The sequence below is a fragment of the Caenorhabditis briggsae genome (genome assembly GCF_000004555.2).
Source record: "Caenorhabditis briggsae complete genome, chrII, whole genome shotgun sequence".
In the NCBI taxonomy this organism is placed as follows: Eukaryota; Metazoa; Nematoda; class Chromadorea; order Rhabditida; family Rhabditidae; genus Caenorhabditis; species Caenorhabditis briggsae.
This window is the reverse complement of record NC_013486.2, coordinates 16,370,275-16,396,965: the sequence shown is the minus strand read 5'-3', so window position 1 is coordinate 16,396,965 and position 26,691 is coordinate 16,370,275. Positions and strand designations below refer to the sequence as shown.

At 40.4% G+C, this 26,691-nt stretch overlaps 9 protein-coding genes across 9 annotated transcripts; 8 read left to right on the top strand and 1 right to left on the bottom strand.

Annotated features, from left to right (window-relative positions):
• Positions 1 to 933: 933 nt before the first annotated feature.
• On the top strand, positions 934 to 3,540 carry CBG07029 (the record flags this gene model as incomplete). Its single annotated transcript, XM_045243226.1, has 6 exons — positions 934 to 973; positions 1,023 to 1,518; positions 2,171 to 2,606; positions 2,669 to 2,793; positions 3,238 to 3,340; positions 3,388 to 3,540. The coding sequence occupies 6 exons, from the start codon at positions 934 to 936 to the stop codon at positions 3,538 to 3,540; spliced, it is 1,353 nt and encodes a 450-aa protein (XP_045093411.1).
• Positions 3,541 to 4,405: 865 nt separating this feature from the next.
• Cbr-ubxn-3 lies at positions 4,406 to 8,014 on the top strand (the record flags this gene model as incomplete). Its single annotated transcript, XM_045243225.1, has 8 exons — positions 4,406 to 4,547; positions 5,255 to 5,543; positions 5,868 to 5,961; positions 6,265 to 6,573; positions 6,856 to 6,986; positions 7,106 to 7,370; positions 7,420 to 7,767; positions 7,814 to 8,014. 8 exons carry the CDS (start codon positions 4,406 to 4,408, stop codon positions 8,012 to 8,014), a joined length of 1,779 nt encoding a protein of 592 aa, XP_045093410.1.
• A 786-nt stretch (positions 8,015 to 8,800) lies between these two features.
• CBG07031 lies at positions 8,801 to 9,573 on the top strand (the record flags this gene model as incomplete). The annotated part of the gene is made up of 3 exons (XM_002632126.1): positions 8,801 to 8,869; positions 8,918 to 9,169; positions 9,376 to 9,573. The coding sequence occupies 3 exons, from the start codon at positions 8,801 to 8,803 to the stop codon at positions 9,571 to 9,573; spliced, it is 519 nt and encodes a 172-aa protein (XP_002632172.1).
• A 350-nt stretch (positions 9,574 to 9,923) lies between these two features.
• CBG07032 lies at positions 9,924 to 12,337 on the top strand (the record flags this gene model as incomplete). The annotated part of the gene is made up of 6 exons (XM_002632127.1): positions 9,924 to 10,225; positions 10,724 to 11,079; positions 11,128 to 11,401; positions 11,450 to 11,555; positions 11,601 to 11,664; positions 12,087 to 12,337. The coding sequence occupies 6 exons, from the start codon at positions 9,924 to 9,926 to the stop codon at positions 12,335 to 12,337; spliced, it is 1,353 nt and encodes a 450-aa protein (XP_002632173.1).
• Positions 12,338 to 14,001: 1,664 nt separating this feature from the next.
• On the top strand, positions 14,002 to 17,349 carry CBG07033 (the record flags this gene model as incomplete). The annotated part of the gene is made up of 8 exons (XM_045243224.1): positions 14,002 to 14,089; positions 15,316 to 15,420; positions 15,464 to 15,819; positions 15,878 to 16,168; positions 16,226 to 16,523; positions 16,567 to 16,749; positions 16,800 to 17,134; positions 17,182 to 17,349. The coding sequence occupies 8 exons, from the start codon at positions 14,002 to 14,004 to the stop codon at positions 17,347 to 17,349; spliced, it is 1,824 nt and encodes a 607-aa protein (XP_045093409.1).
• An 863-nt stretch (positions 17,350 to 18,212) lies between these two features.
• Cbr-lgc-34 lies at positions 18,213 to 20,432 on the top strand (the record flags this gene model as incomplete). Its single annotated transcript, XM_002632129.2, has 6 exons — positions 18,213 to 18,265; positions 18,591 to 18,691; positions 18,735 to 18,811; positions 19,074 to 19,371; positions 19,418 to 19,752; positions 20,121 to 20,432. 6 exons carry the CDS (start codon positions 18,213 to 18,215, stop codon positions 20,430 to 20,432), a joined length of 1,176 nt encoding a protein of 391 aa, XP_002632175.2.
• Positions 20,433 to 20,595: 163 nt separating this feature from the next.
• Positions 20,596 to 21,453, bottom strand: Cbr-qdpr-1 (the record flags this gene model as incomplete). Its single annotated transcript, XM_002632130.1, has 4 exons — positions 20,596 to 20,725; positions 20,778 to 21,170; positions 21,223 to 21,326; positions 21,370 to 21,453. 4 exons carry the CDS (start codon positions 21,451 to 21,453, stop codon positions 20,596 to 20,598), a joined length of 711 nt encoding a protein of 236 aa, XP_002632176.1.
• A 737-nt stretch (positions 21,454 to 22,190) lies between these two features.
• Positions 22,191 to 24,406, top strand: Cbr-dnj-17 (the record flags this gene model as incomplete). The annotated part of the gene is made up of 5 exons (XM_045243223.1): positions 22,191 to 22,502; positions 22,550 to 22,843; positions 22,891 to 23,237; positions 23,285 to 23,598; positions 24,144 to 24,406. The coding sequence occupies 5 exons, from the start codon at positions 22,191 to 22,193 to the stop codon at positions 24,404 to 24,406; spliced, it is 1,530 nt and encodes a 509-aa protein (XP_045093408.1).
• A 790-nt stretch (positions 24,407 to 25,196) lies between these two features.
• On the top strand, positions 25,197 to 25,487 carry CBG25797 (the record flags this gene model as incomplete). Its single annotated transcript, XM_045243222.1, has 1 exon — positions 25,197 to 25,487. One exon carries the CDS (start codon positions 25,197 to 25,199, stop codon positions 25,485 to 25,487), a length of 291 nt encoding a protein of 96 aa, XP_045098617.1.
• Between the last annotated feature and the right edge of the window lie 1,204 nt (positions 25,488 to 26,691).

The window sequence follows — 26,691 nt, the reverse complement described above, 5'->3', positions numbered from 1 at the left end:
GCCGCGTCGCGCGGCTCAACGCGCCCAAGAGCACTGAGAATTCAAATTTTATGTATTATCCTTGTCAGAGAAAAAAGGTTGAGTCGAAGTGTATGCGATGTTTGTAAACAAATATCTGAAAGCGTAAACAACCGGAAACAGTTGAAACGAGTGCGACAGTAACCCGGCGGGAAAATGTTAAATTTACCTATTTTTTTGTTTTTCTCATATTTTGCAGCAAATTTCGCCGAATATGGTTTTTTTTTTCATTGTTTTTTGCGGTATTTAAAATATATTCGACGAAATTTGCTGCAAAATATGCGAAAAGCAAAAAAATGAGTAAATTTAATATTTTCCCGCCGGGTTACTGTCGCACTCGTTTCAACTGTTTCCGGTTGTTTACGCTTTCAGATATTTGTTTACAAACATCGCATACACTTCGACTCAACCTTTTTTCTCTGACAAGGATAATACCCTGTTGCAACCCCGTGGGATTCTCAAATTCTATGCAATTTTTCCTTGTTATTCACCTGTAACCTCCCATTCTACTTACATTTTTTGAAATTGTGCTAACTCTGACTTTGTCTGTAATTTTGACCTTCCAAAAATCTTGTACGATAAAACTATGTGATGAAATTTCCCTCATTTTTGGCGCCAAGCTTCTCCCTGTTCATTCAAAAACTGACACTTTAATAATGCATTTCTCATTTTTTTCTCATTTTTTTTCTTCAATTTTCCTCCCCTCATACAAAGAAGACCTAGTCTCTGTCCCCCCGCATCATTCCTTTCTCTTTCCCCATTTTTTTGCCATATAAATATTGATTTCCTTTTTTCTTTCGGCCTTTTTATTACAACAAAAGGTTCTTTCACCTGTCTCCATCGATATCTGATTTTTTTTGTATAGTCTACATATCGAAAAACTGAGATTTCAAGGTTAATCAACGGGTTCCAACCATGACCAACATGCAACATTACATGGATGACATCCAGGATTGTAAGGATTTTTTTGAAATTATAGTTTGTAGTCTGTTGCTTTTTTTCAGTGCTCGACGGTCTGAACGAGGAAATGTCGAAGCGGCTGAGAAAGATTTCGAAATGGGAGGATCAGATCGTTGAGAAGTCTCCAAATCTCAAACGGCTCGAGAATCTTGTCTTCGACAGCTCCAGACCGATGACGGAACGAAGCGACGCGGCACATAAGCTTGCCGATTTGAAGAACGAGATTCGATTGCTGTCGGAGAAAAAAACGGAACTCGCGGAGAAGAATCACCAAACTGTTCACAAGATTTACGAGAAGTTGAATGAGTTGGCATATCACTGCAAGTGTGAAGTCGAAATAGACAATCCTGGATGTACAGAGCAGCGAGAGCGAGAGTTCTTCAAGTCACTGGACAAGAATAATTACAATGGTTCTGGGGTGTTGACTCCACAGTCATTTATCGATTTATTGCCGATTAGTGGACGAAATAGAAAGAGGGAAAGTTCGATAATGACTGATGATGGACAATCGACAAGAAGTGTTACTCCGTTCAGTGGAAGGTTTGTTACATATCTTCAATTTGTAGTTTGTATAGTTAAAAGATACATTCAAAAACGTATTTTCAGTTGATTTTCGGTCATTTTCAAGAGGCTGTAACTCGTCTGTCAAGTTTCCGATCAGTTTGAAAAATTTCGAGGGCGTGAAACAGACCTATATTGAAAACTCTGCATTCAGAGCATTTTTCGAAATTTTCTAGTTTTTCAGCTATTTGCCGATTTTTGGAAGACACCTATTTTCCCGTTTTCAGTACAAAAACTGGCCAAAGAGGGATACCGTAAAAACTCTAATAGAACGCCACCCGGAAAGATATCAAAAAGTTGTCAACTGATACAATTTTTATCATGATATCAGCTACATTTTATTAGTTAACCACTTTTTGATATCTCTCACGGAAAATGAGATATATAGGCTCAAATTTGACAAATCGGGTGACGTTCTATTAGAGTGTTTCAAACTGATTTTGTCAAACGGGCCGAAAGGGGATATCTTTCAGAAACCGGCAAATAGCTGAAAAAATAGGAATTTTCGAAAAGTTCTGTGAAATGTGTTCAATCTAGGTCAGTTCTAGACCCTCCGAATTTTTTTAATAATCGGAAACTTGATAGCTCTGGAAAATGGTCAACACCGCTACTGTACATTCCCATTTTTCAGCAGAGCCGTCCCCAACAAAAAAGGACCTGGACGTCCACGCACAGACAAGAGATCCAAGTTCAAAATGGCTCACTTCGAGATGATCCCAGAGAGTTCAACTGTCTCCAGCACTCGTTCGAGTGCGGAGCCGGAACTTCGCACCGGTGAGAAACGGCCAAAGGCAATGTCAAAGTACATGCGAAAGAAGCAAGAGAGATTGCGACAAGAAGAAGAACAGAGAGCACGCAGTGTGCTGTTCGAGGTGAAGAAAGAGTTAGATTCTGGAGATTATGAAAAATTCGCAATGAATCCACACGGTGAAGGAACGTCGAGTATGGCTGCTGAAGCTTCGACGTCCTGTGTGGATTTGTGCGAAGAAGATGAGAAGGATCTTCTCGACTGTTTGAATTTCTCTGGACTTCCGTCGCCACCAAGAGGAATGATGGAGGATATGGATGTTAGTGAATCTGGTTAGTCCCCTTTAAAATTTTTTTTTATTTTACAAAGTACTATTTTCAGCACTCTACTCGATGGAAATGTATCCTCCAAATCACAATGCATCGCCCGAATTCCGTCATCCAGCTGCATCTGGTTCCGCTTCTGCATCAAGAAGCCAAAGTTTTACCACACAACGCTCTAACAATGTAGGTTCAACCGTGTTCACACAGGGTTTACCAAAGCGCTCTATTTGCACCCATTTCTTTTCCTTTCTATCATAATAATTTTCCAAACTAACATAGGGATCTGCGGCGGCATCGGCAGCTTCATCGGTCAGCGAACCATCGATTGTTGGTAAACGCGGCGGCGGCGGCGGCAGCAGCACGCAAAGAAACACTCTGTTCGGTTCGATAGCCGATACAAGTTTCAGTGGAAGACCGAGAAAGTACGAAAATCTACTGAAAATGAAACAAAATCCATTCGGGGGAAGACCTACTGTAGCAATTTTCATTGATTTGTCGTTTCGGATTTTCGAGCAAGTGAAAATATCAAAACTAGTTTTTATTCCATATAAATTACCTGAAAAGATTTGTGAGCTGGTTTTGTGGCTTGATATAAACATTTTATTCTCATGAAAACGATGTTTTCAGACTAACAGACCGCGTAACTGAAATGATCAACGCCAGTCGCGAGAAGAGTCAAATAAAAAAGAATAGTCGTGATCAAGAGGAATGGTGCATCTGCAATGGGGCGGTGAGTTTTGGAATATTTATAGTTTGTAGTCTAGAAACTCATTCCAGAACATGGATTCCGAAATGATGGTGGGATGTGAGAACCGTGCTTGCGAAATCCAATGGTTCCATTTCGGTTGTGTCGGTCTTCTCTCACCACCGGAGGACGAGTGGTATTGCCCGGATTGTCGTCAGCGTCCTTCCTCTTCTTCTCGCGACTAAAACTGCACATTATATATCTTGTTCTATATCAATTTTTTATAATTTTTCTCCTTTTTTGTTTTCGAAAATCCTTTTTTTTTTACTTGGTTAGCCACTTTTTTCCATTTTTACCATTTCTCTCTGTTTTTTTTTCTTTCTTTTGTCTTTTTTTTCCTTTTTTCTGGTTGTTCGAGAAATCATTCCCGGGCGTGTTAACTGCTACATCATCTCATTTCATTTGTTTTGTAATGAATCAAATCAGACAGTGTATGTGTCATTTTAGGGACTTATTTCATTCTTTCAGGAATTTGGATTCGAAATTCGGGATAACATAATTCCAGAGAAGATGGACAGAAATCAAATTCATTTTTTCAGCAAAATAGCAGCTCGTTGGTGTACCATTCATCTCCACATTTGCACCGATTCCTCCTTTTCGTTTTCATGTTTATTTTTTCTATTTTATAGGCTTGAATCTATATTTTATATATTTTACATTGTCAAAAAAAACGCTAAAATACTTTACTTATGGTTTTCCATTAATTGTTGTCAGCTCCAATTTCATACTTTTGGATGTCATAAGTCCTGGGGTTCCCGAGAGAAAACGCTTCTTTATTTTTGAATTTTCGCACAACTTGCACTTCCAATCTCGTGGTCGAAGGTTTGGGGTTTTTTAATCGCTTTTATAAGAATTGATGGCCGCATCTAAATAAACGCATGACCTATTTAAAACAGCTGTTCGGAACGCATAGCCTAAAAAGTGCAAGTCCACTTTTCGTCCACAATTCACTCATCAATCAATGTTTTGTTTTCTTCGGTTTTTCGATTTTCTTCACTACTCCTGGCGTTTTAGAGATAGGGGAGTGGGAGTTAGACAACGAAAACCTCGATGAGAAGAGGACGAGACATAACACGCAATAGAAGAGACGCTAGACAAGACCAGACAAAAAAGTGTCCGGTTTTCAATAGAGCGTGTGGAGAGGCTCTTCTAGATGCGCAGACAGTGACACGGACACTGCTGGCTGTCAAGGGTGGGCCCCAGTTTTCCCTTCGATCTATAATGCTAACCTTTACGTGTTGTGAATTTCTATGTGCGTTCTTGCTCTCCGGCTGTGACCTGTTTACCGGCTGATGAGCTGGTGCAGGTGACCCAATTTTCTCCTGATCAGCCGTGTCGGTGGCCTAACTTTCGCCTAGGTCTTTACCGTTTTTGTCATCATTTTTGCAATTCCTTCTGTTTGAATACTGTTGCTCATTGATTTCTCTTGAAGTCCTGTCTTGGGTCCCAACTGGATCTCTAGACGGTCACCATGACCGGCTTTCTCATTGATTTTTGTTTTTTTTTTGTCATCATCATCATTCTCTCCCGAAACGCTAGGCACTTCTAGATCGTTCTTAAATCAGATTTCAACACTTTTTTCGGTGATTTTAGGTCACAATTTGTGAAGAAACATCGTCGCAACTTTTCATTGTTCACTTTGATTTCCATCAGTTTCCTACCGAAGTTTCTAGGTAAAAACTGCTAAGCTCACAGTAGAAACCAGGCGAGCGCGTAGAATTTCTATGAAAAGGTCCGTTGCTATTTAAAAAAAAACAGAGACGGTATGTTTAAAGGCGCATAAGATTTTCGAATTACAACCAGCATTTTTTGACCTACAGTACCTGCGAGTCTTTTCTCTAAGTTCTCTCTCACTTTCTAGAGTTTCCTCGATTGCTCATAATAATCCCAATCTTTCAGATTACCACTCGCTATCACATAACTATACGAAAATGGATCATCTAGATTTAGAAGACGATCAGAGGGAGAAGCTTCGACAGTTTACGGATATCACTCAACTGCACGACTATGACGTCGCGGTCGGGACGCTCGCATCGTTGAATTGGAATCTGGAGCAGGCGATCGAGGCGCATCTGATGCAAGAGGACATCAACGACGACGATGAGGATCCAGAAATTCTGGAGACGATACCACCGAGGATTCCGGCCGCGAGTGCTCCAGCTTTGCAAGAAGAGGTCATCGAAGTAGAGTGAGTTTGGAAAGCGCCTAAGGCACGCCAGAAAAATCTTTAACTAAAGTCGATTGATTCATGCAAAAGGCCCTGACCTCGTCCATCCGCTCGTATGTAAATTGTACAGAAGAAACCACCCCTCATTACGCCATAGCCATAGATAGAAGGACCCCAGACGTTTCTGTGTCCGGTCGACAGGGCCCCTCATCGATTTGTCGCCTACTTTGTTGTTTTCCTTTTGGTGCGCGCTCCTCTTCCATACAAACCTCATCCCATCTACCTCGCTAATTTAGAAATCGATTGTTCGCTTGTCTCTTACCTTCTTATACATTTTTCTTCCAGACCTAACAGTATGCCAGCTGCACGTGGACGTCGCCGCGGACGCCCAGCCAACAACGGGGCTGCTTCAGATGAGAGGGAATCGGTCGATAACCAGGTGAAAAGACTGCGGGTGTGTGAGATGACTTGTGCCAGTTTTGTAGGAACACATTTGAAATTTCGTCTAGAAATTTCAATTTTGCCTCATGAACCGTGATTGTTGAACTTCCATTGGCGCGGTATGATCAATGTCGTTTAGATACTAGCAAGTGCTGAAATCGGTTACAAATTAACCGAGTTCCTTCTGCAGCCCATGGCAGTTCACTAGTTCTTTCAAAGCTATTCTAATTTTAGTGTGTTGTTTCCTTCTCTAAAACTGATATCATCAGCATAAATTTACAATATTCTTTTTTTCCTGCAGATTGATGATCGTGTGGAAACGAGACAGACCAAGAAGGGACAGCCGATTGCAAGAAGAGGACGTCAGCCCGCTGAAGCAACACCATCTTCATCCTCATCATCTGCTTCATCATCCGCTGGACCAGCAACGCGTCGTTCTACTCGTGCCAACCCGACACCATCAGAGCCATCTCAACCGGAACCGGCTCGTCAGAACGGAGTGCTTGCCGCATCGCGACAGCAACAACCACCAGTGGCGCAGGCGCCAATGCAGGACTCGGACGACGATGATGATGATGAGATGATTTACGAAGACGATCATAATGAGCCAGTTCGCATTGATGTAAGTTTGTGGAAATCTTCCACTGGAAGAGTTGCGCGTAAAGTTTGATGCATCGTACGCAATATTGGTATACAGTTTCAAGACAATAGCCGCCACGCTTTCACATGCCTTTTAGTTCAAAATTGCTTCCTGAAAATTCATGAAAAATGTTCTCAGTTGTTCAAAATTTTTTTGCAAGTCTTTTGCCATGGCACGGTGTAGAGGTTCGTCAGAAAATATAAAAGAGCTTTACCTGTTGTAAGAGATGTCCTAATTTTTCACCAGTTTCAGGTAGCGCGTCAAGCTGCTGTTCAAAATGGTCGTGTGCCGATGATTCCTGATGGATACACTTCGGTTCCAGATGCGCTTCGTAACTTTGTCACAGTGTTCTCTGATCGTTTCTGTTCACAGTCGCTTCTCAGGTAATTATAACTTTTAATTTGCTCTTTGCAACTCTCCCTAAGTTACAGGCATACATGCCACCATTCTTCACTGATACCCTACCAAATGCGCTGAAAGAAGCATTCGAGAATCCCAACAGTGAGCTTCGTCGCCCGCTCGTCTTCTACATTAATCACGATCGTTCCATCGCTGCCAACATCTTTGCGTCGCAAGTGCTGTGCTCAGAAGCCGTGTCGTCGCTGATCCGCCATCAATACGTGCTCTTCCCATGGGATATTTCAAGTGACTCGAATCTAATGCATTTTATGGAGTTCCTCCAAGCCTCCAACATGGCTGACGTCCGAAACATGGTCCAACGTCTCGCCATGCACAAGGTTGAGAATTTCCCAATGATGATGGTCGTGGTGCGCGAGCGAAACACTTATCGTCTCGTCGACTATTGCAAAGGAACAGACACTTGCTGATCAGGTGTTGGAGAAGCTTTTGGCTGGCGTGGAACAGTACTCGAGCATCCGTATGAATGAGGCAGCCGAGAGACGTGAACGCGAAGAACGCGAGGCTATCAGAAATCAACAAGAAGCCGAATATAAGGCATCTCTGGCTGCTGACAAGGCTCGTATGGAAGCTAAGCAGAAGGAAATCGAGGAGCAACGTCTTGAGGAGGAGCGAAAGTTGAAAGAAGAAGAGGATGAGGCGCTTCGTCGTCAACTCGTAGCATCACAGCTTCCCGATGAGCCACCAGCCAGTGCCCCAGTCGCAGAGATCATCAATGTCAAATTCAGACTACCAGAAGGTGGACAGGTAAGCGTCTTAATCGCTGTGGAATTATTAAAAAAAAATATTTTAGGACATGCGCCGCTTCCGCCGTGTCGAAAGCATCCAGACTCTGATCGATTATTTGTCGTCGAAAGGGTTCTCGCCGGACAAGTATAAATACTTCAACTCGGACTTCCCGAAAAAGGAGATCACTCGTCACTTTGATCTTTCGACAAACTTCACCGACTCAAAATGGCCAGCTAGGGAGCAAATTTTCGTCGAGGAAATTTGATTTCGTGATCTCTCTTGTCTAAACCTTCTGAAAAAAGAAGTTGTCTATAAATAAGTGTCTTCTGTCTTTTGTAAATTTTTTGTTGGAAAATCTTTTTGAGGTCTTTGCCTTAAGCTCTTCAGCAAGTTTCTCCCCTGTAATCGATTTCCTCTAACTTTTCTATTGGCCCCGCCTTTTCAATTCCCCAGTATCCTTTTTTTTTATTGACATCCCATTCACCCCCTATCAACTACTGATAGGGCGAATTTCCCAGTCCCTTTTCCATGTTTTCCAGTTTATATAATTTTTTTTCTTTCTCTTGGTCCCTCTTCTTCCCCATGTTCATCTCGTGTTCTCCTTTTCCAGAGGCACTGTGCCGACTTTCTTCTCTTGAGTGCACATATAAGCTTCAACGCTCTGCTTTCATTTGTTCTCTCTTGCTGTTGTCACTCCTCCCTCATATGTATGTGGAAAAATAAACACACGTGTAAAGAGCTGTTTTTTTTCGAAGACGACGACCTAGAAAAGTTAAACGAAAGTGACTGAAGCCGAATTGGAGATATCTGAAGATTGTGAGACTTTGTGTGCGCGAGAAGCCGCTTTAAGAGGCGCAGACAGAGCTGTGCCTGGATGTCCCTCCTTTTCCGGCCAGCTCGTCTTCTAACGCATTCTTTTTCTCTCTCTCTCTCTCTCTCTCTCTCTCTCTCTCTCTCTAGTTGCCATAGGAGACTCGGCAAACAGCTTATAGCCAGCTTCTCTTCTTCGATTGATTCCGTTTAAGCTCATATCCACGTCTATACTTCTAGAATGAGCCGCCCGAACGTCTTCTTCGACATAACCATTGGTGGACGTCCAGCAGGTCGCATTGTTATGGAGGTATTGTGTAGTTTGTAGTCAAAAAGCTTCCATTTTAAATGACTCCAGCTTTACACGGACGTCGTCCCGAAGACTGCCGAGAACTTCCGTGCCTTGTGCACCGGAGAAAAGGGCATCGGAAAATCCGGCAAGCCTCTTCACTTCAAAGGATCCAAATTTCATCGCATCATTCCAAACTTCATGATTCAAGGTGGAGACTTCACACGTGGCAATGGAACCGGTGGCGAGTCGATTTACGGAGAGAAGTTTCCAGATGAGAACTTCAAAGAGACCCATGTTGGACCGGGTGTTCTTTCAATGGTAAGAGAAACGTGGATTTATTGTATGCATTTTGTCGTAACGGTGTACAATGCTTGGTGTCCACTCTGCGTACAACTATCGTGCTCGCTTTTATGTATGTCATAGGGTGCCCGCTCTAGCCTCGTCTGCTTGGCTCAGTCGGTAGCGGCGCGGCACCTCCAGGCTTATATGAACGAAATTTCGAATTTAAAGCAAATGATTTCTAGGCGAACGCCGGTCCGAACACGAACGGCTCTCAATTCTTCCTGTGCACTGTGAAAACCGAATGGCTTGACGGAAAGCACGTTGTGTTCGGACGTGTCAAAGAAGGCATGGACATCGTTCAATCGATCGAGAGCAACGGATCTCAATCGGGCAAACCACTCCAAGAGTGCGCTATTGCCGACTGCGGTCAACTTAACTGAAGCTTCAGCTGAAGATCTTTGATTTACTTTGTCACTTTGTCACTCACTATTTATTATCTAAAATAAATCAGTTATTTGGAAAATTTCTTCTTTTTCTGTGTTTTTTAGAATTTTCCAGATGAAGCAAAGTTTCAGGAGATGACACTAATGAAAAGTCAAAGTAATTAGTTGTATATTTGCACATTCTCTTCTTCTTTCTTCCTGATAATGATCGCAACATTCGTCCCGTTATCATCCATTCTTCCTTATCACTACACCTCGGGGTTTTTGTTTCAAATACAACTCTTTTTTCTCTCCTCATTTTTGATTTTTGTGTCCCCTCTAATTCCTAGTAACTCAATAAATCAAAAATGTCTGTATCCTCGTACGGTGGTACGCCACGTGGCAATGAGCTACTACCGCTGCGCGGCTCGAATCAGCCAACAATGGGAGAAATGTTCGGATCACGAGTCAGAGATTCAAGATCAATCACAGCGGATCAGGCACTAATCCATATGATCAAAGTGATGATGGGTACAGGAATGTTGTCTCTTCCATTGGCATTCAAGCATTCGGGTCTCTGGTTGGGACTGATTCTTCTTTGTTGTATTTGTCTGATTTGTATATATTGCACCAGACAACTGATCTTTGGGCAACACTATATCACTTTTATGTAAGTCTTCTCTTTTATTTTCAACTGATTTTGAAAAGAAGAAAATGGGTATGGAGATACAGTAAACAACTTTGAGCCCATATATCTCGGTTCCTGTAAAAGAAATCAGAGAGTGGTCCACTGACAAAATGTTTATCATAATATCAAAACAATTTTATCAGTTGACCACTTTTTGATATCTTTTACAGAAAATGAGATATGCCAGCTCAAAGTGGACGGTCACCTGCTCAAAGATGACGGTCAAAGTTGGCTGTCAACTTTGAGCTGGCATATGTATCTCATTTTCTGTGAGAGATATTAAAAAGTGACCAACTGATAAAATGTTTATGATATTATGATACACAATTATTGGTTGACAACTTTTTTATATCTTTCACAGGAACAAAGATAAATTGGTTTAAAGTGGAAAGTTAGAAGTGGTGTTCCTTTAAAGTGTTTACGGTATATTGAAAACCACAAACATTAAAAATTGTATTTCTCAAAATCAACCAATTTCAGCAAGCGAGAGCAACGAATGGATTATGCAAATGTGATGAGATCCGCTGTAGAGTTGGGTCCCGCCTGGATTCGAGGCCACGGATATCTTTTCAAACAAATGGTCAATTTGAACATGTTCGTCGCTCAATTCGGCTTTTGCTGTGTCTACTTTGTATTCATGGCTGACAACCTGAAACAATTTTTCGACCAGACCTCCAATATTCATATCTCTCAAGCTGGTTGGATTGCTCTTCTTTTGATTCCAATCAGTGCCCTATGCACTATTCGGGAACTGAAAGCGTTGGCTCCATTGGCTGCTATTGCTAATTTTGTGTATTTGATTGCAGTGGTTATCGTCTTGCAAGATTTGTTCTCAGGTGAAGATTAGGTCTGAAAATAGTTTCTTCTGAAAGTATCTTTTACAGAATGGCAACCATGGGACCAACTTCCAGCCTTCGGATCCATTGAATCCCTTCCATTATTTTTCGGTACTGTAATGTTTGCTTTCGAAGGAGTAGCCGTTGTGCTTCCAATTGAAAATCAAATGAACGAACCAATTCACTTTATCACTCCTAACGGTGTTCTTAACACTTCCTGTGTCCTAGTTCTCCTTGTTTATATGACAGTTGGATTTTTCGGATTCTTGAGATATGGAAACGATATTAAGGACACCTTAACACTCAACTTACCACAGACTCCGTGAGTTGGCTCTGATATTGGAATTTATGGAAAAATTTATGTCTCCAGATTCTATCAAGCTATCAAAGTAATGTTTGTGCTGTGCATTCTGGTTTCCTACCCTCTTCAATTTTACGTTCCAATGGAGAGAGTCGAGAAGTGGATTAAGAGAAAAGTAAGGGTTTTACGGTTATGAAACACTTGAAAATTGGATTTCTAGGTCGTGGAGACAAAGCAAGAACCATTGATTTATGCGATCAGATTTGGTGGAGTACTATTGACCTGTAAGTGAACTAGTGATCTAAAAAAATTAGCAGCTCAATTGGGAATTCGAGAAAATTAACAAGTATCCTAACTAGAATAAAAAATAATGAAAAAAGTAACATAGTTTTTGTTTTCTGTGGGTACCGTAAAGACTAGTACATAGAAGGCTTAAACTTTGAGCTCGATTATCTCAATTTCTATAAGAGATATCAAAAAGATATCAACTGATAAAGTGTTGGTTATATTATGAGAGACATTTTATCAGTTGATACACTTTTGTTATCTCTTATAGAAATTGAGATAATTGAGCTCAAAGTGCAAGCATAGGGTGAGCTTCTTTTAAGGTGTTTACCAGAGATGCACGGAATGACTTTTTTGAGGAACGGAACCCGGGATCCTGTGTTTATGATAAATACATTTTATAATAAATTCAATTTTCTAGGCGCCATGGCTCAACTGATTCCCCACTTGGCACTATTCATCTCTCTCGTTGGAAGTGTAGCTGGAACATCCCTCACCCTTGTCTTCCCACCACTTATCGAGCTTTTGTGCTGCTATTCAAGGCAAGAATTGACCAAATGGGTTTGGATAAGAAACATTGGATTGATGCTGTTCGCTTTAGTCGGATTCACAACTGGTACCTATGCCAGTATGGTACAGATTGTGGAGGCTTTTGGAAAGTCTGATGTTTAGAAATTTTAATTTTTAGAGTTTTGTTTTGATGATAATTTGATGATGTTGGTTTTTCGAATGAGCTAGATAGAGTTTTTAAAGAAATAAAATTGTTTGATCTCAATTTGCTTGTTTTGTTTGCAGAATCTCATTTTGAATATTTTTGTGCTTCCTGCTTTACAGTAATCCTGGACGTTAATACCCTGCTCCACATAATCATTGTTCCACCCTGAGATTTCACTGGTATATTTTTTCCGGAAAAGAACCATACAGGATTCAATAACCAATAATTAATTTTTCCTAAATCCATTGAATCATACTAAATCTCCACAAAATCAGATTGCAAAAAAAATGCTGAAAAATATGCGTCAGGCCTGAAATTGCAATCGCACCAAACTTTTTCAAGGTAGATCAAAAATTGCAGTTCCTAAATCATCTCTCGTTAGAGGAAATGTTCTCAAAATTTCTAAAACATTCCAGAATTCAAGCAACGAAAAAAATTCTTGTTATCTGAAATCTAGAGAATCCAAGCTATTTCAAAGTGTCCAGAGCTAGCCAAAAGTCGCATTTTTAAATTTTTTTTTGAACTGAAAATACTTATTTTTATTGAAACATGACAACCACACATGTATCATTTGATCGAAAAGAACAAAATGGTTTTCAAAGTTTTTGAAAAGGAAACAATTAATATTTTGAACAAAAAAGTACTGATTAGCCAGACTTTCGTCTGTTGATCCCTTTCGCCACGTAGAGGCTCAGTACATAGAAAGGGAAAATGGTTTTTTACCGGGGAAAAACCAACCAAAAACCCCATTGCTCTCCGCCTGATCAATAGTCGTGATGTGCCCCAGTCTAGTGATGTAGTCGTTTAACAAACCGTAGCCCGCATGACCGACTAGACCAATCTAGTCCAGTGCCCAACAAGCCCACTTCACAAACTTTGAACGCCAATATCGATTTTTCTTGCCCTTATATATGCGAGAAAAAGGGGCGGGGCTTGGCACACCTGGGTTTGGCGGAAACTTCCCCCTCCCCTTTCCCCACTTTTTTGGCATTGTCGCCGTCATCAGAATAGTAATTATAGGGCAAGAAATCAAATATTTGAGTTTAATTTCGACATGAATGGGTCTTAAGATAAAGACAAAACCACAATGAAATCCATCAAAAAGTGACAAGTAGTTTTTTAAGTGAACAATGAAGCCTAAATTAGAAAAATACATTTTCAAAATGTCGTAAGTCGAATAATTGAATATTGAATGAGCTAGATAGAGTTTAAAAAAAATTTATTTGATCTCAATTTGTTAATTTTCAAAATCACATTTTAAGACACGTTCTCTAGATTTCCTCTTGCTACAGTAATCCTCGGCGTTGATAGCCTTGAGAACTATCCCATTACTTTTTTTGCAATTTCGCTCTCCCACTCCCAATTTCTCACCATTCACATGTTGTGATATGACGAGAGAAAAGAATAAACCGCGCGAGAATTCTCTATCCATCTCTTGTCTTGTCAATTTCTCTTAGTCATCCTATCAATTTCATCTGCTACCTCCTCCTACTTTCCTTCTTCTGTTTCTTCTCTATTTACAGAAAAAAGAACAGAACACTCTTAGATTCTAATATATCGAGATTATCATCTTATCATCCAGTTCACACTTCTCTTTACTTTTCTAAAGTTTACTTTTCCCATGAGTATTGGAATTGATTTGGGAACCACTTTCTCGTGTGTTGCATATTATCAGAATGGACAAGTGAATGTGTTGGAGAATGAAAATGGTGGGTTGAAATCAACTATCTCGATTTCCGATACAATTATTTAAAAACCTGTTAATTTATGAAAACTGTGGAATCATTAGCCTATCATGTTATCAGTTCTCGGCTGTCGGCGCCAACACTTGCACAAGTCTCTGAGCACATTATTCTATGTATCAGTTGAGACTTTTGGGAGACTTGTGCCGTTAAAATAACAACAGAAACAACAGAATACAAGACTTTCAAGCCTCCCACAAGTCTTGCACAAGTCTCTGACAAGTCTTAACTAATACATAAAATAATGGGCTCAGAGACTTGTGCAAGCATGCCAGCAGAGTTGATCAATTGTAAACTACAGTAAAACCTGTATTAGAAGGTAAACTGACTTTTAAATTTGAGCCAATTTTCTCGATTCCTGTCAAAGGTATAAAAAAGTTGTTAACCGGTAAATTATTTATCATAATTTCAGAAATATTTTGTCTGTTGACCACTTTTTGATATCTTGCATAGGAGTTGAGATAATTGAGCTACAACTGGACAGGGAATTTCTATTACACGTTTTACGATAGGTCTTGAACTCTTACTTCATATGTACTGGTCGCTCCCGGACATTTCGAAACCGGACATTTTGCAGCCAGACATTTCGCAGCCAGACATTTCGCAGCCTCTGATAACGTCAGAAAATCAGAATTCCAAGTTCTTCGATTTTGAAAAAAGTTTATTTTAATGAAAAAATAGCAAGCAAGTATTCAATCAATTGAAAAATGCTAAATCTTCATTGTTATTCAGAATTTCTTTTTAAAATATAAGATTTTAGAAAGTTGGAATTCTAGAAGAAAAAAAAGAAATTTTTAAAAATATCATAACAGTGAAGATTTAGCAGTTTTCCATTTATTGAATACTTGCTCGCTATTTTTTCAGCTGAAATTTGATTTTTTTCAGCCGAATTCTTCGAAAATTCAATTTCTGACATTAAAATACTTTTTTCAAAACCGAAGAACTTGGAATTCTGATTTTCTGACGTTTTTAGAGGCTGCGAAATGTCTGGCTGCGAAATGTCTGGCTGCGAAATGTCCGGCTGCGAAATGTCTGGCTGCGAAATGTCTGGCTGCGAAATGTCTGGCTGCGAAATGTCCGGATACGAAATGTCGCGGCTGTGAAATGTCCGGATACGAAATGTCCGGGAGCCGTACTGGTTGAGTCTTAGACGGGAACAACTCCATTTTTTTTTCAAAAATTCAGATATTCAGGGTGTCGAACAACGCCGTCTGTGTTGGCTATGACTGAAGATGGGGATTGTCTTATAGGACAACATGCAAAAGACGTGATCACAAAAGCAACAAGTTCACTTTTTGGTTAGCAACACAGACAAAAATAAATTCTCCTATTCTTTTTTAGATGTAAAACGAATAATCGGCAGACGGTTTGATGACGTTCTCCTTCAACGAGACATGCCTCTTTGGCCGTTTCGGGTTGAGAAGGATACCGATGGAACTCCCTATCTTCAAATTCAAAATGACGCTAAGAAAGTCAAATTCTCAGCTGTTACAGTATCCTCCTTGATTCTGAAATGTCTCAAAGAGAATGCGGAGAGAAAGTTAGGTGTTGAAGTGAAAAGTGCAGTGATTACGGTACCTGCTTATTTCAATGCCACGCAACGGAGAGCAACGGAAGAAGCGGCTGAAATGGCTGGGTTGAAGGTGTTGAGGATTTTAAACGAACCAACGGCAGCGGCAATTGCTTATAGTTTGAAGGTCACTTATCTTTTTCAGATTATTAGGAATCGTAATAATCCGAAACCCTATATTCCAGGGCCAACGCTTCTCCAGAAGAAATATATTGATATATGATCTGGGTGGTGGCACATTTGACGTAGCCGTTGTCAATGTGGAAGGACCCAGGATTACTGTAAAGGCAAAAGGAGGAGACACACATTTGGGTGGCCAAGACATTGATAATATAATAATGATCAAGATTATCGAAGAGTTTAAAAGAAGACACGGAATGGACCTGAAGGGAAATTATCGGGCACTGAAAAGGGTCCGAAAATCGGCTGAAACTGCGAAAATCACACTTTCAGCTAGCAACGTGGCAAGAATTGAGGTATGAATTGAAATCGATCACGGCTACTTGTAGTTCAAAGCTTTGAACTATTTTCAGTTAGAATGTTTACACCTTGGAATTGACCTTACTATGAAGATCACTCGATCAGATTATGAATCTTGGATCGAGAATCTTCTAATGGCCACGGTGATCCATGTGGAACGAGCCATTCGAGAAGCGAATCTGAAAAAGTCCCAAATTAACGAAATTGTGTTGGTTGGAGGAAGCACTCGAATTCCATTATTGAAGAAAATTATCAAAGCAAGTTTCGACGACAATACTAAAATTTGTGAATCCATTCATCCCGATGAGGCTGTGGCATATGGAGCTGCTGTGATGGCTGCAGTGTTGACAGGTTTGTAGTTTGTATATAGTCTGTAATCAATGATATATTTCAGGAGTGGAAGAAGTTCAAGACATGCGCCTGATAGACATGATTCCAATGTCAATTGGAATACAGTGCAATAGAGACTATATGTCGGTGCTTATCAAGAAGGGTACTGTATTTCCATGCTTCAAAAAGAAGACGTTCATCAATAGTGAAGATTTTCAAACACTCATTAATGTGCCAGTCTATGAAGGTTGGAACAGTTCTGAAGCTTTTTATCTTATCACCTGAAACGATTTCCAGGCGAAAGAGTCCTGTGCTCCCATAATCGCCAACTCGGGGAAATCAGTCTTCCAATCCATCCAAAGAAACGTGGCGAATCTGTTGTAGACATCACTTTGGAAGTAGATCACAATGGAATCCTCCAAGCGACTGCGTTGGATCTAAACACCAAAAAGGCTATCACAACTACAATTGTATATGATCATTGTGCTTTTACACAGCCAGAAATAGACGAAATTACTAGCCAAAGTGAAGAGGATAGGTTATTTGATGAGACATTTAGATTACGGTACAAGCAATTGCAAAAAAGTGAAGATATGGCTTATGACTATAAACATCGGTTGGAGAAGATTAGGGTAAGACGAATTTAGCTGCTATCATCGCAAAAAGATATTTCTTTCAGGGCAGCGTTGATCGAGAAAAATATTCAAATCTTATGGAAACGGTTGAAAGGGAAATCTCATGGTTATCCGGGTTTCCGAAGGTTCCACCCAGTGATTACATCCATAGACGAAGAACATTACGAGTGAAAGTTTATCCGACATTATTTTTGAATCTGTCGTTTTACTAATTATTGATAAAACTGGTAGATTATTATTTGATAATGAACATTTTAAACAATTTGTACGGTTCCTGGAACAAAGTCACAGGGTACAGTAGTCGAGTTCGAACCAACTGAATGAGATTTCGAAATTTTAGAATTTAAGAATTTCGAAATTTTTTGAGCTTTTCAAATTTCGGAATTTAGGGTTCTAGAATTTTAGAATTTTCAAATTTCTCCGTTCCTGAATCTGAGAGTTTGTCAGTTTGGGAATTTGATTGTTTTTTCAGACTAACTAACTACTCACTTTTTCTTAAAAGGCCGTATTTTTGAAGGGTCGTATTCTATACGTATTTTTCAAGCTTTCAAAAGTCCACAGACCTTCATCAGTACAGACTTGCGTTCTTTATATAAGGAAGATTGGAAATATTTTTAGAGAAACAAAAATATTTGGTCGGAGTTCCCCTTTTCGTTAATTATTTGTTTCTCTATTAAAATTTTCTTCATCTTTCGGTTCGGAAAATTGAGCAACTTTTGAGAATCCAAGAACACAAGAATAAGGGACCATAAACTTTTTTTTTCGTCGTTTTCTCATTCTTCTTTTGCCTCCATTGTTCAAGAAACTAAACAACTAAACACCCTCTCTCTTGCAATCATGATATCCCCCATCCCTTCCCTCTCTCTCTACTTCCTATACTCGAGAAAAATCTAAAAAGTGTAATTCTTCGAGAGGATCCCATGCGTTCGAGCTCCTCTCTTCTCTACGGCACTGCCATTTTACGTTTTTCTTCTGACGCCACCTGACACTTTCCGAGTGTGTGTGCCATCCCAATATACCTATATCCTAACACTTCTTCCTCTTTTTCCGATTCGTTTTCTTTCGATTGAGGAAAATGAGGAGTCTTTTGCTCCTATTAGCGCTTATTGCACTGTTTGGGCTAGTTAGGTGAGTAAAAGTTTGTTTTCGGACGATTTTAAAACATGCAAAAGCTGGAATACCGTAACCACCCGAACAGTCAACTTTGAGCTCATATATCTCGGCTCATGAGAAAGGTATCAAAAAGTAGTTAATTGAAAAAGTGTCTATCATAATATCACAAATATTTTATCAGTTGACAAATTTTTATATCTTTTACAGAAAATGAGATATGTTCGCTCAAAGTTGACAGTTTGGTGTGGCTATCTATTAGAGTGTTTACTGCAATTTAAAACAAACAAATGATCTGCAAACAGTGTAAAACAGGTGCTAGCTGATATTTGTGAAATTACAGTTCCCAGAAAGCATTCCACTCTCGTCGTCTTGGAACTGAAGGTCAAATCGTTGGACGGATACTTTCCGAGTATGATCCAAGCAGCAGACCACCAGTCAGAGGTTGACAGTACCCATAACTCTATCACACTGATAGTTATTTAAGATCACGCTGACAACTCTGCTATTCTTGTTATCACCAACATCTTCATCAATCGTTTGATCTGGCAGAACAACTATGCTGTGAGTTCCATGAAACATATTTCAATAGAAGGCCCTTAACTTTTAACTTTGAACCAATTTACCTCGGTTCCTGTCAAGGATATAAGAAAGGTGTCAACTGATAAATTGTTTATCAGAATATCAGAAGTGTTTTGTCAGTTGACTACTTTTTGATATCTTTCACAGGAAGCGAGATAAATTAACTCAAACTTGACAACGTGGGGCCCTTCTATTACAGGCTTTACGGTATACAAAGTTGTTCCATCCTAATTAAATTGTTTAGGAAGTGGATCTCTACCTCCGGCAACAATGGCAGGATAGCCGTCTAAAGTATGACGTGGACACTCGCGAGGGAATCGATGAGATCCGATTGCCTCAAAATCGAAAAATCTGGGAACCCGATACCTACTTCACATCTGGAAAGGAATTGGCTGGAAATGACAAAGGATCCAAGCATATCGTTGTCGAGCCAAGCGGCTATGTTAGATCTTCGGAGAGAAAACTTTTGGAACTCCCATACACCTATGGTACCATGTTCCCGTTCACCAACTCCAGACAGTTCACTATCAAACTTGGAAGCTGTGAGTTTTGTGAAAAATAATTTTAAAAAACCAAGATCACTTCCAGACCAATACGATATTGATGATATTGTGTACCTTTGGGCCAACTCTCCACCACTGGTCAACCCAATCGAAGTGTCTCAAGATCTTCTCAGAGGAGATCTCACTTTTGAAGAAGCTAGTGCTGGAGACTGTGTAGGAAACTACACAGTTGGAGTGTATTCCTGCATCGATGCTCATGTCTATTTCTCGGCTAGCACTCTCTCTGGACTTATGTCTTGGTTCTTGCCTTCTCTTTTCTTGTTGATCGGATCGTGGCTTCACTTCTGGATTCATGGAAGTTGGTCAGTTCCAAGAACCATCTCATCTGCCGTTCCATTCTTCATTCTGGCAGCCTATTATGTAAGTTTTTAATCACAACAACGCGGAAGAGAACCTCGACTCGAAATTTGGCAGAAAGCCAGGTTTGGACGCGTAGCGCGGTCGCGTCGCGGCTTTTAGATGAGTAGCTACTCAGCAACACTTAATTACATCATTCGTGAAATTTTAATAAAGAGTGAGGAGCGAAGCGACGAAAGAGTAAAAATAGGGCAAGTCGCGCCGAAGGCGCACCAGCCAGATGTTTGAAGATCGAGAGGCGCGGTAAACAGACTGCTGTTTTGGAATTTTTGAATCTGACACGAATCCAACTTATGTGTGCGACGAAGCGCACTTCTTCCAGGTTCCCACCCGCAATGTCGTGAAAAAAAATCCACGTGTTACTTCTTCAGATCTTCATGCGCGAAGACTCGTACACTCAAGCGCAAGGAGCATGGCTCGGATTCTGTCTCGTTCTCACTTTCTTCTCTTTCGTAGAATACTTCCTTGTCATCTGCTGTGGAGGTCGTCGTTCAATTCGCTACAAGACCCTCAGTGGACAAGAAGAACATCCAATGGGAGCTGCTAAGGAGACAGTCGAAGTGGCTTATGATCAGGGATGCTCCTCGTTCAGAAACAACAACGGAATCGATGTGATCTCTCGTGTCGCTTTCCCAATTGTCACTGTCATCTTTTTGGTTATCTATTTCATTTTTATTGTTTGAAACCTTTAAAAAATGCCAATTTCTAGTGATACTTTTACTATTATTTAGTTTGAAATTTAATAAATGTGTGTTTATGTATATAAAACAGAGCTATCACAATAAGTGGAATGTATGCAAGCAAGAATTCAAAATTGTGAAAATCCAAAAAAAAAATGTGTGGTGATTATTGTGGGGTGATAGTTGACTCTCCATTAGCAGTGGTGATTATGAGAAAAGCTCCGGAAGACGGGCGGCTCGACGATTCGGTGGTCCATTTAAGAAGGTTCTCCGAGATGAAGGACAATGGAGTCCAGCTGAAAATTTCAGAAAATGTTTGTGTTGCATCGCTAGAAAATCAGGCTGTACCTTGAATGATCTGCCTTTGGCATCCATTTTCTATTCATTTCGGTATCCAGCGTAACTGGGAGAATCGTCAAGACCGATGAGTTTTCCGGTAGTCCAGAGTCCTTTTCAGCCAATGAACTAGCCAAATGATGAACGGCAGCTTTTGCCATTCCGTATCCAATCATAGAGGGTGTTGGTCCAGTGGCAGCAGCGGCACCAGTCAACTGGAGAAGACCTCCTGGCTTGAGATGAGTGGTAGCAAGCTTGGCAGCGATGGCGGAGCTCCAAACGGATTGTTTGATCATTAAATCGGCATTTTTGACAAAGTCCTTCGAGGAGGCAGACCCTCCAGCCCATCCACCGGCGACACAGAAGACACCATCGACTTGAGATCCTTGAAGAGAAGAGGCGGCTCTGAGAATTGAATTGGAATTTTTTATTCAGAATGTACTTATAGTCAACTCACTGCGCCAAAATTGATTGTTCCTGTTCGGTCCAATTTTTGTTGGCGTCTACCAAAATGTTGCTATCAGCTTGATCGTTGGCGCTCAAGTCGATATTGAGGACAGTCTGGAAGTTTTCATAATTCATCAGAATCCAATGAGTAACTCACATATCCATTTTTCTTGAAAAAGTCCAGGATGGCAGATCCGAGAGCTCCTTTTCCACCGTAGACGATCACTTTTCCAGACGACATTTTCTGCAAAATCAGTTGATTTATCGAAAAAGAAGAGAGAAACGAAACGATATCAGAGGAACACAAATGGACGACGAAATGGTTGTTTCGAGGACAAACGATGTCCGTCTCAAGGTCGATTTTAATGTGATACTGGTATTGGAAAATAGAAAATTCGCTATAGAATGTGATGAGAGACGTTGAGAACTGATAAAGATGCAAAAGAAATTGAAGAAAACAAAACAAAATGAGTTGAAATGACTGAAGATTACTGTAGAAAAAGTGGAAAATCGAAATGAGTGTCGTTTTCTCGGTCAATTTTACATCTCTAACAATGAAAAGCATATTAATCGATAGCTCTTTTCACCCTTAACCTGATTATATAAAACGTTTCCCATAAAATTTTATGCGGAAAATTCAGAAGACGACAGAAGATCGTGAGAGAGAAGAGAAGAGAGAGAAGACGAGGTGGGTAAGAAGTAAGAGCGCTAGACGGGCACGCGCGAGGGAGTGGAGGGAGCAGAGAAATTTGGAAAAATATTTAATTTTTCCGATTTTCGGGACAGGTTTTCTTTTACTTTTTCAGTTTTTTGAGGTTTTCGGGAATTTAGAATTTTAATAGCTGTGAATGTCAATTATATAAAGCCGCAGTTCACTACAAAGTTGCCTTTATATGTTGTTTTTAGCTAAAGAAACGTTTTCAAAACCTTGAGTTTGTCGCTTTTTCATCTTGATGCCATTTTTAGTCAATTTCAGACATGAAATGTCATTACGAAGTACTACAAGTAGAACGAGACGCTGACGATGACCAAATCAAGAAGAACTATCGAAAGTTAGCTCTCAAATGGCATCCTGACAAAAATCCAGATAACGTCGAAGAGTGCACACAACAGTTTCGGCTGCTTCAAGCCGCCTATGACGTGTTGAGTGATGTCAGAGAACGAGAATTCTACGATCGCCACCGAGAGAGTATTTTGAAGGGCAAGAATTCGGACTTTGAAGAGCAATCGGTTGATTTGTTCCCATATTTCAGTGCAGGATGTTATCAAGGATACGGAGACGATAAGAATGTATAATTCAGCAAAATTAGGCTAAAAGAGCAATAATTTCGTTTCAGGGGTTCTACGCAGTGTATGAGCGTGTCTTCCGAATGCTAGTCACCGAGGAATACGATCCTGACGATGAGAATCCCATCGATTACCCGGATTTTGGAAATAAAGACAGCGATCCGGAGAGAATTGTAAATGTTTTCTACGGGTTCTGGACGTCCTTCTCTACAAGCAGATCGTATGCGTGGCTGGATCACTATGATATCACACAGGCGTCGAATCGTTATGAGTCTAGACAAATTGACATGGAAAATAAAAAGTATAGAGACCGAGGGAAGGCGGAGAGAAATGATCAGATTAGGGTGAGAAGTCTATCAGATTTCTGTCATTAGAAACTGTTAAATTGTAGGAGTTAGCGACATTCGTGCGGAAGCGAGATCCACGTGTCAAAGCCTATCGTCAGGTGCTTGAGCAGAAAAAGGAGGAGGCGTTGCAGAAGCAGAAGGATAATAGGCGGAAACAGCTCGCCAAGACACGAGAGTTAGTTAAAACATTTAAAAAAACTGTGAAAAAATTCTATTTCAGAATGACTGAAGAGCACTTGAAGGACGAGAAAACTGAAGCGGATTTCCAGGAGCACATGAGAAAGCTGAATCTTCAGATGGCAGAGGATTACGATACGTGTAGTGATGAGTGTGACGAAGAAGGCGAAGAACTACCGTACTGTGTGGTTTGCAGTAAATCTTTCAAGACTGTGTAGGGTTAATGACCTAGATAATATTATTTAAATTCCATTGTTTTAGAAACGCCAAGCTCAATCATGAGAACTCAAAGCAGCACATCAAACAGTTAAACGAGCTCAAGAAGCATTTGAAGGACGAAGACGCGACGTTGTTCGCGGAGAAAGAGGAGCAACAGCCAACGAAAGCTGGTGAAAGAAGGAAAAATAAAAGGAAAGATCGGAAGAAAGGAAATGGAATATTTGGAGGTGATGGATTGGAAGACGTGGATGAAGAAGTAGCGGAAATCGTCGAAAAGCAGCCAGAAGGAGAAAAGGAGATAGAGGAGAGATCGGCACCAGCGGAAGTGATTAAAAAGGAGAAGAAGAAAAGAAGAGGTGAATTTTTTTTAGACAAGCTAGGGATTCTAGGGAAATCTAGAGAACATTTCTAGACCTTTTTTTTAGTTTTTCGGCTTTTTTCAAAGATTCTTTTTCGATTATTCCGAATTTTTAGTCTAAAATTTGATGGAACGGTGTTCGTAAAGGCCACTGTAGGTTACTGTAAGAGCTACTTTTCCTTTTGTAGTTTTTTTGCAACGTCATGCAGACAAAAAAGTTTTATCTGCATTTCAACGTGATGGTGTTTGAAACAATAAAAACTACAAATGGAAATTAGCTTCTACAGTAACCTACAGTAATCTTCACCGAACGCCGTTCCATCAAATTTCAGACAAAAAACCGGAAATGTCGGAAAAGAATCTTTGAAAATAGCTGAAAAACCGAAAAAGGTCTAAAATTTTTGCAAAAAATTAAAGATAAAATAAGTTCAGAAGATTCAAAAACCTTCCAGAAGTTTCCCGATTTTTCTCTGTTGCTAAATGAATCTACTTATTTTTCTACACATTTTGATATATTAAAAGTGATTTTAAAAATTTTTTCAGCCGACAAAACGGAAAAATCTGCCACCGCTGACCTCACCGAAGATTCGCCGGAACCAACACACTCCAATGAACCTAAATCGGCTACTTGTGACAAGTGCCGTCAAGAATTCGAATCGAAGACAAAACTGTTTGCTCATTTAAAGGAAACCGGGCACGCCACACTTCTGGTGAATAAATCAGGAGGTGGAGGTGGAGGGAAGAAGGCGAAGAATAAGAAAGGACAAAGAGGCAATAAGAACAATGATGATGGGGACGATTGGTAGAAGGAGCTCTGTTGGATAATTTATTTTCTTTTTTCCTGTTTCCCATTTTTTCCCATTTCTAGTCTTTTCTTCCCTGTTAAAACCATTTCCTGTTGATTGCTAATTTTATTCTTGTTCTCTGGTTAATAATCACTTTCTAAATAGAACCTTGGATTTTATTCTATCTTTTCCCTGGAAGTTTCAGACAAGTCGGACGCTTTCTTCAGAAGATGTCTGCTCGCCACGTCATGTTATGTGGAAGCTTCAGAATCTGAGTGTCTTCTGGATCTACTGAATGAATAATGTTCAAAAAATCATTCGAATCGAATAAATTATAACACTTGCAAACAACAAGGAAATGAATATAATAATTATCATCTAATTTGAATGAATTGCTGGAAAATTAAAATGAATTGTGTGCAAAAATCAGTAGCCGGGGTATAAAAAAGATGAGAAATGTTTTAAAAAAAGTATGTTAAGCGATGATTCCATTTGCCAGATTTGAGTCTTAAATCGTGTAAAACTGTCGAGGAGCAAGAGAGAAGACGTCAGGAGTATATGAAGCAGAAAGAAGAGAAAAGTTGAGTTTTCAAGCCATCACAGGGTTCGAACTGCTTTGGTATGCTGATGCACTTTATTGAGAAAGTGACGTGGCAAATTAATCTTCTCCTTAAAGCGTAACAGCATACCACAGAAGTTCGAACCCTTATGTCATTAGATTTCAAATCTATTATCATCCATTGCCTAACTACCACGTGGACCCGTATTATGGAAAAGTTTCAGAATCCGATACGAAGCAGCAAAACTTCGCATGAAAATTGCCAGAAGACGACGTTGTCAGGAAAGAGCCAGAAGGAGAAAAATGAGAAAAACTCAACACGAGCTGATAATGTTAAAGGCGCGCGACACGATGCTTCACTGTCAACGGACCGCCCGTGTATGTATTGAAGTACAAGTGCTGAATGTGATACGGAAGGCTGAACGAAGACGGCAGAAGATGGAGTTGGAATTAATGGAACAGGAATTGTTAAAGGCGTTGGGATTGAGTGAGAATTCGGACGAGAAGAAAATCGAGGAGTTGCCACCGGAAAAGAAATTTTGATTTATATTAAATGTTGTCATTTCGAACTTCAGTACGCTCCTTTTTCAGCAATAAAGCCCTAATAGTTTAATATGTACAGTACTGGCCAAAAAGGTATTCGCAAACGATTTTTTGAGAGTAACTTTGCTGAAACTTAAGGGATCGATCTGAAAATTTTACTGTGCATGTCGTACACGGTGACGACAAATTGCGTACAAGGAAATTGCATCATTTTCAGAAATTTTTTGTTTTTTTCAATTTTTTCAATTTTTTCGTTTTTTCACTTTTTTCATATTTTTATATTTTTGGATATTATGGTTTCTAAGAATGTTGGTTTCGGCTCCTATGTATTTAAAACTGTTTACAGACATGGCCAGACCCCTCGGAAAAAAAAAACATCTCTCAGGACATCCGTAAAGCCATCGTCATCGGCTTCAGAAGTGGATGTTCCAAGGACCTCTTGGCGCAGCAGTTCAATGTTACTAAACGTGCCATCGAGAAGATCTTGAAGCAGTTTCGGGATGAGGTAATATTCGAAAATAGTATAGTTATGGAAAAAAAATGTTTAGGGAGCCTTGGTGGAGCGAAAATCGCCTGGAAGACCGCGTATCACGTCGAAGAACATGGATCGGAACATCGTCCGAGCTTCAAGAGAGGATCCCCAGAGGAGTTCTACGGACATTCAGATGGTCGTGAAGACTCCAAATGAAGTCACACCATCCCTGAGAACCGTCAGAAGACGTCTTCAAGATGCTGGACTCCATGGACGACGGCCAGCTAAGAAACCATCGATCAGCAAGAAGAACAGAATCGCCCGCGTAGCATGGGCCAGAGCTCATCTCCACTGGGGACGTCAGGATTGGGCTAATCACGTGTTCAGCGACGAATCCAAGTTCAATCTGTTCGGTACTGACGGTATCAAGTGGATTCGCCGTCCGGTTGGATGTCGGTTCGATCCCAGCTACCAGCTCCAAACCGTCAAGCATGGAGGTGGATCGGTGATGGTCTGGGGCTGCTTCTCTGGGACTTCAATCGGCCCGCTGAGAAGAATTACGGGCATCATGGATCGCTTTGTGTATGAAGACATCTTGGAGAACACAATGAGACCCTGGGCACGGTCTACTGTGGGCCGGGCGTTCGTTTTCCAACAGGATAACGACCCGAAGCACACCTCGAAGCACATCAAGGAGTGGTTCCGACGCCGCCACGTGGATCTTCTGTACTG